Here is an 11141-nt window from a genome sequence, read left to right on the forward strand (position 1 = left end):
GCACGTTACTTTCTGCACAGTGATATCATCAGCAAGTGTAGTTCTTAAGAAAGTATGATCGTTAGTTAATTAACTATTGTTATGCATTATATAATGGAACTAGATCATACAAGCCAAGTGCCTTATAGTTCCATTATGCTGGAGAGAATGCAGACATCTCTACGGCCAATAGCTCAGAAACTATATCACACCAAAACAATGTGAGAAGAGACAAAATATGGGCTTTTAATTCTGTGGTGAACTGTCACTTTAAGAAGAGCCGTGTAGGAGGTGTTGAAAGCCTAATAGTAATAAACATTTAATTTATGTTTTCATGTAATGAATAAGATTAAAACTGCTCACACGCACACCCACAACATGCTATCAGGTTGTTTGTGCTCATTTTGTAAAATGTTCTCGACAACTGCAACAAACGCACACACACCTTCACAACACACCTGTCTGTAAACACCGTATGTGGTTTTATTTTGCTGACAGAAATCTTTCACTCTGACGTGATAATTTAACATCAACTTTTATTTCAAATTGTTAAACATATGTACAAATGCAAATTTCAAATGGTAAGTGCACGATAACGTTTTGGGTTGTTTCTTGAGTTGTGCAAAATGCATCACACTTTCAGATGAGTAGGAAAAAAAAAAAGTTGCCCCTACTTTACTAGGACAAAACGAAAGGCAAATGTGTGTATTGAGTCTCAACGGCTTCTTTAAAACCGACACCACAGCCACATCCCCTCACCCTCACCCCCTGAAGACAACCCGCTGGCTGTAAAACCTGAGAGGGAGGACAAGAAACACGTTGTCATCACTCTCACATCCCCTGATATTACTCATGCTCTCTGACAACACGGGAGGCTTCATAAGGACACACTGGCATAACAGCTATGAGAACAAAACAAAGGAGGGTATAAATCACGTGGGTTGAAAAAACAAACAAAGAGTAAAACGGTTCGTGTGAAGCGTCGCTCAGTTGGATGACAGCTCCAGCATCTCAGTCAGGGGCAGTTTCCTCAGGTCGGACTGTCCCAAAGGTCGGCTGCTGTCCTTTTCAAAAACACCTGTGGTGTTATGGATCCAGGAAAAAACCCAATGACCGCTACTGGTTTCCATACTTGGGACTTTCAGCACCTTTAACTGGGACCTCATTAAGTAAATGATATGGAAATAACAAAAGTCCCAGACAATCATGAGTGAAAACGAAAGTTTTCTTCCATCAAGCTCACTTTGGTCCTCATGTCCTTTGGCATCCTTGATCCACCTTCTTTTTTTTTGGTGGTGGGGGTGTTTATAAATCACATGTATATACACTTCTTTACAGATCTGTCCCTCCAACAAATAAAGAAATTCATTTCAAGACAGATATTTGTACTACTTTAAGGGGAAGGTATAGACACTTAGAAAATGATATCTTTAATATCGATATGAAGAGTTCCTGCAGTAGGAATGGTGGTAACCGCAAAGATCCCGATGACTTCAAATATTTTCGCTTCCCCTTTGCCTCCGTCACATGCTCCCCTCCCCCGTGCTCTCCAACACAGCTCTTGAGTGAGTGTTCGAGAGCGGCGGGCGGAGCAGTGTGCCGTGCCGTATTTTTAGCTACACTTGCAGGACTTCACGATCATATTGGACAGCTGCTCCACCTGAAAGTGAAAAATCAACAGTGATGTGATTAATGATCTTCCACGTTGAATGTTCCATAAACATGTCACCCCAGAATGAAGGCATAGATACCTTGTGCTGCCTGCCCACGTAGTAGAGGATTGGCAGAGGCTCCAGTGCCTGGGGAACACAGCACGGCTGGGCAGAGGCTCCTGGGTTGTGATGCTTGTACAGGGCCAAAATCTGTTAACAATTATAGGAGGGGAAAGACATGAAAACAGAGAACTCGAGGTGAAAAGCAGCTGTAATAGACAGTTGATTTATGGGTTCCACTTACGAGAGGGCTTTTTGCTAGAACCCAGGTATCCGTTACAAAGTCTTTGTAAATGTCAATCAAAAGGTTGATATTCAGTGCATTAAACAAGCACATATAGCTATTATCCATGTAACGTCTACCTGGAAGTCTGGAAGTTTGTTGTAATCCAAGCTTCTCTTTGCTTTGTTTACGGTTCATAGCCGGGCCGACAACATTGCCTTGCACACGGATGCTGCTCTGCTCTAACACGGCGCTTACAGGCGATAACGCTGTCCCGACGTATACGTGTTGTTGCAGAAGTTTAGCACCCACCCTCCGGTGTCAGTCAAAGTCCATCCATTCAATATTTTCCACTTCATGGGGCGGCCGGGTAGCAGATGTTCTAGCATCCCTCTCCCCAGCAATGTTTTCCGGCTTTAATTGAGGGGCCCCGAGGTGTTCCCGGGACGGACGAGATATTTAATCTCTCTTGCATGTTTTGGATGTCTTAAGTAAGTCCTTCATGAGGGATCCTAATCAGATGCCTCGGCTGGCCCCTTATGACATGAAGGAGCAGTCACTCTTCTCCAAGGGCAACAGTCAGTGTGCTATCTTATTGGTATTGGGCATGCAACTAATGATTACTGTCATTCTTGTCTGTTTGTTTAATTAATTAATGAACTAATTGTATAGTCTAAAGAAAGTCATACACTTTTGAGAAAATGCCTTCCAAATGTAAAATCTCCCATTTGAGGAGCTGGAAACCACTGATATGATTAGAAATCTTCATTTCTGGTTGACCAACTGATGGTCAGTTCAGCGGTAACAACAAGCCGTGAGTCTAACACAACACAGACTTCACCACGCTACTGGTGGGTGAATCAAAACAGTCCTCAAGTTGCCAGAGGTGCAGAAAATCATGTTGTGAGAAAGCTTTAAGTCAGAGTAGCCGGACCTCACATGACTGTTGCTTATTCAGCCGTGTAATCAGATGCGTTACTCGGAGGTGTTGCACCATACCTGAGAATATTTGTTTTCAGCATTCCAGATGTAGGTGCAGGACCCCATGCAGTAATTGGCGTTGTAGCCCGTGGGCTTATGTATCCACTTCCAGCCTAGATCTTTCCTGAAGTCGATGTACAAGCTCCGTACGCAGCAGGTCTCCGTCTGGCTGCACATGAGAAAACAGGGGAACCATCTTGAGTGAAACTGTGTGAGGACACGGTTTAAGAGATCGTTGCTGTCGAAGGTATATTTCCAGATAGTATTTCTTCATGGACTGCATTTAGTGACAGTGTGGGCTCCACGGTATCTCTGACAGCCTGTAGTGGTGGCGTAGCAGCAGGGGGCGGGGCTTAGCAAAGGGTCAAGGCTGTCTGCCTTGAACGGCAGCTCGGCCTTGTGTCAGTGGAATGAGGGGCGCATTGTAAAGTTCTTCATCCTACTGAGGTTGAAAAGCGCTGTGCACACACAGTCATGTATCACACAGCTACGAGTTGCTGATTGGGTACGTCGCAGGAGCATCTGAACTTTGCCGAATGGTCCAGTTGCTTCGAAAATGCAAATAAAATACCGGAACAGCGTGATATTTTGCTGGATCGCTTACGCTGTGCAGGTGGCCGTTGTGTCCGTGGAGCGTTTTTTGCGCGAGGTGAGGTGGCTGCTGCTGTTCTGAGGGATGGACATGGTCAGGATGTAGGGTGGTTGCTTTGTCATCATTTGTAACATTCCTGTGTCTCCCCTACCAGTCTCGATGCCAGAGATGGTAAAGCTGAAGCTACTGTCGACACCTGACTGGCCGCATTCACAGAACAGCCGAAGTTGGAAACCCTGCTCATCCTCTGTTGAAACAGAAATGTACAACATTAGGAAATTGGAAACTGGCTGGTTCCTTTATCCGTGAAGATAAATATAGTCTGGAAATTGCACGAGGTCATGGTACCAAATCAATAAACAAAGCTTCTATCTCACCAGTGCCTTTGAGCCAGTTCTGCAGGGTCTCAGTGACATCGAAGGACAGCCATTTGTCTTTCCATTTGTTGGTGACGAAGCGGGAAGCGAGGTAGCGGGGCGACGCCCCCAGACCCTGGTACAGCTCCACCCGCTGCTCAGACGCTATGGTGGTTTGCTTGATGAGCATCCGTAGCTCGGCGCTGGTCAGCAGGTGGTAATCTCCCACACTTTCCCGTATCTCCGAGATGTTGAAGAACATCGGGATTCTTTTGGAGGCCTTGGTGGTCCCTGTGTCGTTTTTCGCTGTGGGAATATGTGAGACAATGACTTATTAGGAGATTTCACAAAAACCATTTTGGACGAGCATTTATCTGTAGTTTTTAGGGACCATACAGCACCCGGAACAAAGCCCTTCAGATGGCTCACTACTGTTCGACGCTACCCGCAAAGATGGAAAGATGGAAAGATGGTAGTGTTCTGCAGTTTTCCAAAATCTTATGAATTCTTGTCCGGCTGTTAGTTTGCATTTGGTTTTCTTTTTATATAACTAACTGATTGTATGGAACCAATAGTAGAAGTGAAATGATGAGGTAAGGAATGACGTGTTGCAACTTTAAGTTCTAAATGGGTTTTTTCGTCATTACACTACATTCATTTACTTTATTTTAGTTGCACACTTCGCTTCAAAATGTCAGCCCTGGGATGTTTGTGACTCTGCTCTTCATAAATAAACTAACACACAATTCCGCAGAAACACTTATAAAGTTGGGAAAAGCCAAAATCACAGTGTTACTCATTAAACTTAACCGCAGCCAAACATTCATCTGTTCCAGCTGCTGTAAAGTTGACCAAAGAGAGCATTTGGTTTTCTTACAGTACTCCTGCCCATATTTTCAACTTGTGTTCCCCCGAGCCGCGCCGGCATCATGACAGCGGGAACATTCCCCCGCCGAGGCTGATGGAAAACAGAGCCACGCTGCTGAAGGCTTTTGCGGCATAAATCTACCAGCGTTACATTGCAAAAGGATTACGTTGGACGGGAAAGATAAGCGGAGGATGGGAGGGAAGATGATCGAGTGAAATGCCGTGTAGGAGTGAGAGGAGGTGTCGAAGAAGGGGAGGAGGAGGAGGTGTGTAAGAGAAAAACAGCAAAGTGAAGAATGCACTCATATGAATTTAACTCACAGTTGTGGAAGGGTGTGAGGGGGTGCAGAGAAATTGGAGATGTGTATCAATGGAGCCTGGGACCTGGCGGAGGCCCAACGCTTCCACTCTGCCTCAGCCTGCCAAAGCCGGGATACTGTGCACTCAAAATCCAAGGAATTGCTCTTTGAAAGGAGCAAAAACGCGGCCTATGCCGGGATCCTCCGTGTCAACGGCCGCCTGGCGTATCACTTACACGATATCGCCATCTGTGTTGTTGCTCAGCTACTGGGGCCAAAGTGAAACTGAAAAAGAGAGCTGGCTTGTGCTGGTAACGGGGAAATGTGATGACATTCTGCCGGCCCCACCCAGAGCAAAGTCAAATGTTTGGTTGTGAGCGCTCGGATGGAAACACAGAGCGTCACAGGGGAGGCCGACCGCCATCGATGCACCAAGCGACTCCTCCAAGGGAAAGTCACCGTCTTCGGCTCGTTTTGAGTGAAACCGAGATTAATGTGTGGCGGGTTGGAGAAGTGTTTACCGAACAGGAAATAAAGTCACTTCCCCGAAGAAGCACATTGGCTGCAGCTTCATCCTCACTTGTACTTTACAATCAACTCCCTTGTCACTGAACTGCTCCATCTGATCAACAGAGTTTCTTCCCCAGGTCTCGCTCTCCCTGAAAGACAGCAGCCTGGCCTGCGCACTAACATGGGTGTGTGGGGGGATTTGTGTGTTGAATCAGGGCCTATCCGCAGGTAAGCCAGGGGACAGCTGTTGTGACAGGCCGGGAGACAGCTCTGTAATTACCAGTGGGAGGAACCAGATTCCAGCAACAGGCTTTTAAATACCTGCCTCCTCCATGGACACGCTGGGCTCCACCCTCCCACAGCCCACTCGTTGATGCCTGGCTTCACCCACCTCGCCCTGTTTTACAAAGCACACCATCCTGACACCCTCCCGGTGCCACTCTTCTTCATCGCAGGGCTGCAGCCCCTTATATACCTCACCCCGATTCGTATGGATGTGAATGAATGTTGGTGGTGGTCGGAGGGGCCGTATGCGCTGATTGGCAGCCACACTTCCGTCAGTCTGCCCCAGGGCAGCTGTGGCTACTGATGTAGCTTACCACCACCGGGATGACTGTGTGTGTGTGACTACTGGACTCTGGACTGTAAAGCGACTTCGAGTGTCTAGAGAAGCGCTATATAAAATAAATAAATAAATAAATGATGATATACTCGGTAAACTCATTGGAGGGCAAATTGGCTGTCTTCCAAACTTGGGTGGGTGGGGGGGGGGGGGCTCTCTCCGTTAACAAACTTGAACTTGTGTGGGATGTCACTGATCATTTACTGAAGGGAATCCAGCCGAATCCGCCACGCCATTACCACGACAGAGGCAAACACTATCCCCTTTCTAAAGTGCTCACACATTGGGGAATCAGGAAAGTGTGTGTCGTCCACTAAAAAAGAAACACAAATTGAGGTGACGAATAGTGTTTGTTATCCTCCTCTGTTCTCTCCTGAAGGTTTCTTCCCTTTTTTTCCCCCTGAAGGGTTATTTGGGAGTTTTTCCTGATCCGATGCGAGGTTTTGGGGCAGGGATGTCTATGTATACAGATTGTAAAGCACTCCGAGACAAATTTGTAATTTGTGAAATTGGGCTATACAAATAAACTGAATTGAATTGAATTGAATTAATGAATATATAAAACATTTAAAAGTTGTTCTCCACTTGGCTTCTTGTTTAATGGCTCTGCTCACACACAGTCCTCAGTCCTTAACTCACAGAAGCTGTATTGTCGCCTACACCCTCTGCTGTGTGTGTGTGTGTTTGTTTATAATTGCAAAACACTCGCTGGGCCTGCACACATCCACACTTGGCTTTCCCAGTGTTTTTTTTTCAAGGAGCCGTGCTGAGGGTCAGGACAGTGGACGGGTGCTCTCTGGCATTCCACAGACGTAGGAAACACACGCTCCCCATGGGCACCGCTTGCACCGGACCTGAGTCACCCGAGATCTCAGTGGCCATCGGCCTTGCCTTCCTTCCTGCCAAGCTGCCCCGTCACAAACACGCTGCAAACACACTGATAATAGGCTCAGGAAACACAGAGAGAGAGAGAGAGAGAGAGATCTACCAGTGGGAGAGCGTTCCGTGTGCCATGGTTAATCATGGGCGGAGAGATATGGGAATTAAATGGAAAATGGTCAGAGAAAAAGAGATATGATGGAGGACAAGTGACAGGATAAGCAAGGGGAGAACCCGGTGCTCAAATTACAGGAAACCTGCAATCCCTGAGGGACAGAGAGAGAGAGAGAGGGTGAAGGAGTGTATTTCATGTCTTCTCTCATCAAATGTTTCCCTTGATTCTCTCCTGTTTTCTTTTTGGGTTCCATCTATGCAGAACAAAACTCGTGCCCCTTCATTTTGAAAGTGCCTTTCTTCTTCGTTTGGTCTGCACACTCCTGAGCACGGTCCATCCACTCAAGTCTCCCTTTTGAAGTGGTGGATAAAAGAGGGGCAGTGTGAATGCCTGCCTGATAGGGTGAGCAGTCCAGACATGTAGAGAACAATGGAGCAAAGAAACCAAAAGAAAGAAGATTTTTTTCTTTGTCTGTTCATCCTCACAGTTTTGGATTCGCTGCTCGATATTAGCCATAAACCATTTGGCCAAACAAACAGCACTAATAAAGCAGTAAAACAGGAAAGGCGACGCGTCGGACCAGATGCAACACGTGGTCCTAACGTGGATCGCCTGTGATCTCTGAACTCCTGAAGATGTTGGCCGGAGATCAGAAGGGTTTACACACAGGTTGGACGGAGTTTATTGATGAAATCGGAGTTGACCCCCCTCGGGCTGATTAATTTGGACTGAAGCTGCTAAATGTGTTTGTGTTGAGGTTTGTATATGCAGGATTTCAACACAGTGGCCACAAATAAATGTTTCCTTTGAACACTTCTGAAACCCACAGGATGTCTTGGGATTTTTATGCAGCAAAGAAAACGTTGCAACGCATTTCACAACAGCCTTTTTAAAGCAAAAACACACAATGCCACGTGGTGAGACGGGGGATTTGGTTTAGAGGACAAAACTACTTGGTCAAAGTTAGAAAAAGTAATGATGTTTGTGTCTCGATAATAATGTTAAATAACGTAACGAAACAGAAACAACATAGCTGGTGTAAATAAATCGCCTTAGCGGTTACCGAAATTCGAGTGACGAGCGGAAAGTCAACGGCTTCTTTTGATCTCAGACGGGACACGAACAGCGGTCGACTGGGTGAAAGCCCTGTGTTTGACCAAATCAACAGCTCTTCAATCTGCCCTTCAGTCGGCTTTCTTGCTTTTTTCTTTAAGAAAGGGTCAATTGATATACTTTGACTCTTTTTCTGCAAGTCGCAAAAATAAACAATGCCAAAAGTTTGAGAGTCAACAAAATGTCAACGTGAAATATCATCTTTGAGAGACAAAAGGCCTCCGACCGCAAATATTCATGTGAGATCTGAAGAAAAAACAATTTTCCAAATCTAAATGATCTTCTCCAGGGTGTTGCTTCTCTCTGTGTGTGTGTGTTACAAGTGCCTGTAAATGTAGGAGCATAAATCACAGTCGTACTCTTACTAGACATTCTTAGGGCTGCAGTAAAACCATCAGCAATCCCCCCTCATTCTTGACAAGGACCCATGACGGGTCTATCTGGTACTCACAGGTCATGTTGAACTTGTGCAGCACCTTGGAGAAGTACTCCTCCTCCTCCTGCTCCGTGGAGATGTCCGTCAGGACCTCGGTCTGCTGCTCCCTCAGCATCTCCTTGGTGCTGTTGTACAGGGACAGCAGGGTGGTCGGGATCTCCTCCTCGTCTCCCGCCTGATCCGGCTCGGGCTCTTTCGGCAGGCGCAGTTTGCTGAGAATCTGACTCCTGATGGCCTCGATGCGCTTCTTCTTCACCATCTCCAGGTCCAGCGTCTTACACGTGGACATGCCGCTCACGTTGCCCAGCGTGTACACGGCCACGAGGGCCAAGAATGCCAGCTTCATGGTGCCGACCCGACCGCCTGCGACTGCTCGCGCACTCTGGTTCTCAGCGAATCCTCCCTCCCCTTTTTCACTCGCCTCTGGAAGGTGTGTGTGTGTGTGGGGTGTGAGTGACGCGAGGTGTTTACACACCAGCAGAACAAATAAAGCAGTGTGGAAAGTCCAGAGAGTTCAGGACTACTGGTGCCACCTCTGTCGCTGCTGCTGGAAAAACAATAACACTTGTGTCTCCTTTGAGTAGATGAAGGGAGAGAATCTCCCAGTGGGTGGACAGACGTCTAGTGACTCAGCCGCACAGGTAACGCGATGACGTCCCAGACGCTGAAATGAGGCCCGCAGTGGAGCTGTCAAAGTCAAACAGAGGCCCAGCTCGTCCAATGGCGCACACACGGACAGCAACACCCAAGACTCAGGAGACCCTCAACGAGTCCACAATCCACCAACCCCCTCCGAATCCCGTCTCACTTGGAGCAGAATATTTTAATCATCCACGTGTCTCCTCTTTACATGTCCTCGGAGGGCAGCAGAGCGAATGTGAAGGGAAATATAATAATAAAAGAAGAGTGGTTCTGGCAGAGCTCAAGGTACTTAATATCGGAGTCTGGGGCGTTTCAGCTGACACTGCTTCCTGTCCTCCTCGACCCACAGGGTTTCTTCACCGATCCCGCAGGGCTGGCCGGCACATGGACGTGATGTCAAGCAGGCCCTCTCTGAATGGTGCGAGGGAAGAGAAAAAAAGCAACGATTACTTTGCGTGCTTAAAGTGAACAAAAACAACAACGAAACAGCCTATTTTGAAGTTTTGATCAGATGACCCCAGGGGCTTAGAGCCCCCCCCCCCCTCCCCCACCGAGAGGTGATCAAATATCCTCGGAGCAGGGAAAAGAAAGTCAAACCCAGGGTCTTGAAATCTTACTGAGAGTCAAGCCATCAAGAAAATGTCCCCGCAGGACTACCTCTTTTTAAGCAAAAACAACATGTGATCTCTACACAGCTGCAGTTCACCAGAAAATGCTTTCAACTTCGCACACACACACACACTCTCTCACATACATGCACGCAGGGCATCTATAACTGTGTCTTTACTCTAAAACACAATAATGTTATATCGAGCCTGAGAACAGAGCAGCTCGAGCATGGTCCTCTTGTAAGTTGGACACACCTTCTCTTTCACTGAGCGTATACCATCCACAGCAGCAGCAGCAGCAGCAGCGATCCAGTCCCTCACACTGTTCTGAGAGTCGCCTTATCCATCCATCGGTGTTGCCTCCTTTTATGCCCTTTGCAGCTCCTTCACACCTTCCCCTCCTGAGTCTCCTCTGACGGGACTCCCCTATTCGCACCTCTATTTAACTCCCTGTCTCTCTCTCTCTCGCTCTCTCTCGGTGCTTGTCAGAGCGTGCTGGTGACAAAGTGATTTGTGGGAGCTCAGCTAACTTCTATTGTACTCCCTCGCTCTGCCTCTCTCTCTCTCTCTCTCTAACTCTTCTTTTTTAACTTTTGGTTCCTGTTACTCGTCTAATAGAGCGAGGAGCTCTCTCCGCCCAGGAAATGAGGGTAACGGCGTCAGCGTCGAACATCTGCTGTGCAACAGAGCTCTCTGCCTGCCTTCTGCTCACATCAGGAAGCCAGGAGCCGAACACCCTAAATATGAGGGCACCGGCTCTCTCACATTCTCCGGCCTGTCTGCCCTGCATGGCACCGGTGTCCCGCCAACCGACCGTCACATTTACCTGGTGGCTGTGAAGGGCCCGTCGCCTGCCAGGCCGGGGATACGTGCCACATGGGGCCGGCGTGTCTAAAAGTAGAATTTGGAGAGGGATGGCGATGCCAACAGGGCTGGACTGTGCGGCCACGGTGCTACGTATGGGTGTCTTTTTAGAGGCTTTTCAGTGGAGATTGTGTATTTTCAAAAGGAGGGCGAGACTAAAACAGTATGGTTTTAATGGTTTTGGTTCTGTCTGAGGGAGGATTTAACAGGGAAGTAAAGACAGTAAATGGACTTGACTTTGGTGGGGTTTTTGACAGTGTTTCCCCTGGTTGTTTATTGTCTTCCATTCACTGCGACAGTTATGAAGAATGAGCTATTCATCAAAACACTGCCGTGACATTTA

General features: G+C 47.3%; 1 protein-coding gene across 2 annotated transcripts; it reads right to left on the reverse strand.

The window, feature by feature from the left end:
- Nucleotides 1-438: 438 nt before the first annotated feature.
- On the reverse strand, nt 439-10464 carry tgfb1a (transforming growth factor, beta 1a). 2 transcript variants are annotated; one of them, XM_056441509.1, is made up of 7 exons: nt 10190-10460; nt 8700-9737; nt 3865-4149; nt 3500-3734; nt 2914-3064; nt 1731-1841; nt 439-1639 (listed from the first exon to the last, which is right to left on the reverse strand). In XM_056441509.1, exons 2-7 carry the CDS (start codon nt 9028-9030, stop codon nt 1592-1594), a joined length of 1161 nt encoding a protein of 386 aa, XP_056297484.1. In that variant the 5' UTR covers nt 9031-9737; nt 10190-10460; the 3' UTR covers nt 439-1591. The 2 variants fall into 2 exon arrangements, 1 of the variants encoding a protein (XP_056297484.1); XR_008834895.1 differs by lacking the exon at nt 439-1639 and having other exon boundaries at nt 1756-1841; nt 3500-3564; nt 3639-3734; nt 10190-10464.
- Between the last annotated feature and the right edge of the window lie 677 nt (nt 10465-11141).

This window comes from Pseudoliparis swirei, chromosome 20, assembly GCF_029220125.1.
Source record: "Pseudoliparis swirei isolate HS2019 ecotype Mariana Trench chromosome 20, NWPU_hadal_v1, whole genome shotgun sequence".
Classification (NCBI taxonomy): Eukaryota; Metazoa; Chordata; class Actinopteri; order Perciformes; family Liparidae; genus Pseudoliparis; species Pseudoliparis swirei.